Raw genomic sequence first — 1474 nt, 5'->3', positions numbered from 1 at the left:
GGCGGGGTGGGGGGGGGGGGGAAAGGGGGGGGGGGGGGGGGGGCTGAAAGTGGGGCCGATCGAGATAACACTACCCTAGGAGGTCCGGGGGCCACGGCGAAATTCTTGTTTTTCTAGACGCCCAAAAATAACCTCGAGGCGTACTGGGTGATCATTTTTTTCCTTTCCTTTTATTTATTTTATTTTTACTTCAAAAGGGGCGAGGGCGTGGTTGACCCCTCCCCACCCCCATTCCGCCCCTGAAAAAAAGAAAAAAAAGCAAAAGGACAAAAAATACGAAACATAAAAAATGAATAAATAAATAAATTCACAGTCTGTGGTGCGGCCAATTAAACATTATAACAAATCAAATAACATAAGTAAAAGCTTAATCATAAAGAACTAAAACTAGCTAAAAATATTAAAATTTTAGTTAACAAAGCTTGACTAGCGCCCTCTAGTTCGAAAGGAAAACAAACAAAATGGAAGATTTACCGACAGAGTATGATGAAATTATATTAGGAACAGGTAGTAACTTATTAATAGCCTTGTAGTTGATTGTTATGAAAGTGGATTTGTAAGATATGACTTTCATATGGATCACTCTTTGAGCTGAGGTTAATTTTAGATTAATCATGGTAATTTTTCCTAAGCACTAAACTTTAGCCATATTCCTGGCTGCTTGTGTGTAGGCCTAGGATAGGTAGGAGTGTTAGTTGTTGTTTGGATACGGTAGGGCACTGAAGGCGCTTGGTGCAGCTGGTCAGGAAAGGCTAACTTATCAGGCCTAGGCTGGGGCCTAGCCTAGTTGATATAATCCATGACTGGAGTATTATTACTAAAGTAGCTAGCAGTAGCCCGGGTTTAGCCAGTAAGTCCTAGCCTAGGCCTAGTGCCAGTCAATGACGTTATTATTCAAATTCAATTCAAATTTCAAGTTATATTATTTGTCCATTTGTTGTACAGTGTAAAAAAAAGACATAGGCCTAGGCTAGGCCTACATGGAAATAATGGATAACAATTACACACATACGGCCAGGGCCTAGGATCAGAATTTTAGTTAGTTAGAGATCTAGCCTATGCTAGGACCCTAGGCCTACATCCATAACATACAATTTCTATACGTTCCTCATGAGGGAATATGACCGGTTGAGCCGCCAACAAGTTGAGCCGCCGGTAATTTCTATGGAACGCCAAGCATGTCTCTCAGTGAATGTAGTGCGTTTCTCAGTGAATGTACAGTAGTCGGTTTGCCAATGTCATCAGTGAATGAACCCCCCGGATACCAGCTACTGTACATATTCATCCCACAGTCTTGTCAGTCGTTGATTTGCTCGTATTGCCGTTCGTGATGTATAATTGTGTAATTGATTATTAGAATTTTTATATTTTTATGTACTACATTTTTATAAAAATATATGAAGTTGTATAATTGCAAAATCGTATTAAAAATGTAATTTTATGTACTACATTTTTATAAAAATAAATGAAGTTG

The 1474-nt window shown here is 39.3% G+C and overlaps 1 protein-coding gene across 1 annotated transcript in view; it reads left to right on the top strand.

Annotated features, from left to right (window-relative positions):
- The first annotated feature begins 454 nt into the window (after nucleotides 1-454).
- The window catches only part of LOC117117825 (rab proteins geranylgeranyltransferase component A 2-like), a 20641-nt gene continuing 19621 nt past the window's right edge, over nucleotides 455-1474 (top strand). The window contains exon 1 of the mRNA XM_033262293.1: nucleotides 455-507. Coding sequence (XP_033118184.1) covers nucleotides 462-507 — 46 coding nt within the window. The 5' untranslated portion in view covers nucleotides 455-461. The remainder of the gene's footprint in view (nucleotides 508-1474) is intronic.

Source organism: Anneissia japonica, unplaced genomic scaffold (genome assembly GCF_011630105.1).
Source record: "Anneissia japonica isolate Jap-2015-1 unplaced genomic scaffold, ASM1163010v1 scaffold3320_len250348_cov120, whole genome shotgun sequence".
Lineage (NCBI taxonomy): Eukaryota > Metazoa > Echinodermata > Crinoidea > Comatulida > Comatulidae > Anneissia > Anneissia japonica.
Note: the sequence above shows the minus strand (reverse complement) of the source record. Positions and strands in the feature narration are given on the sequence as shown.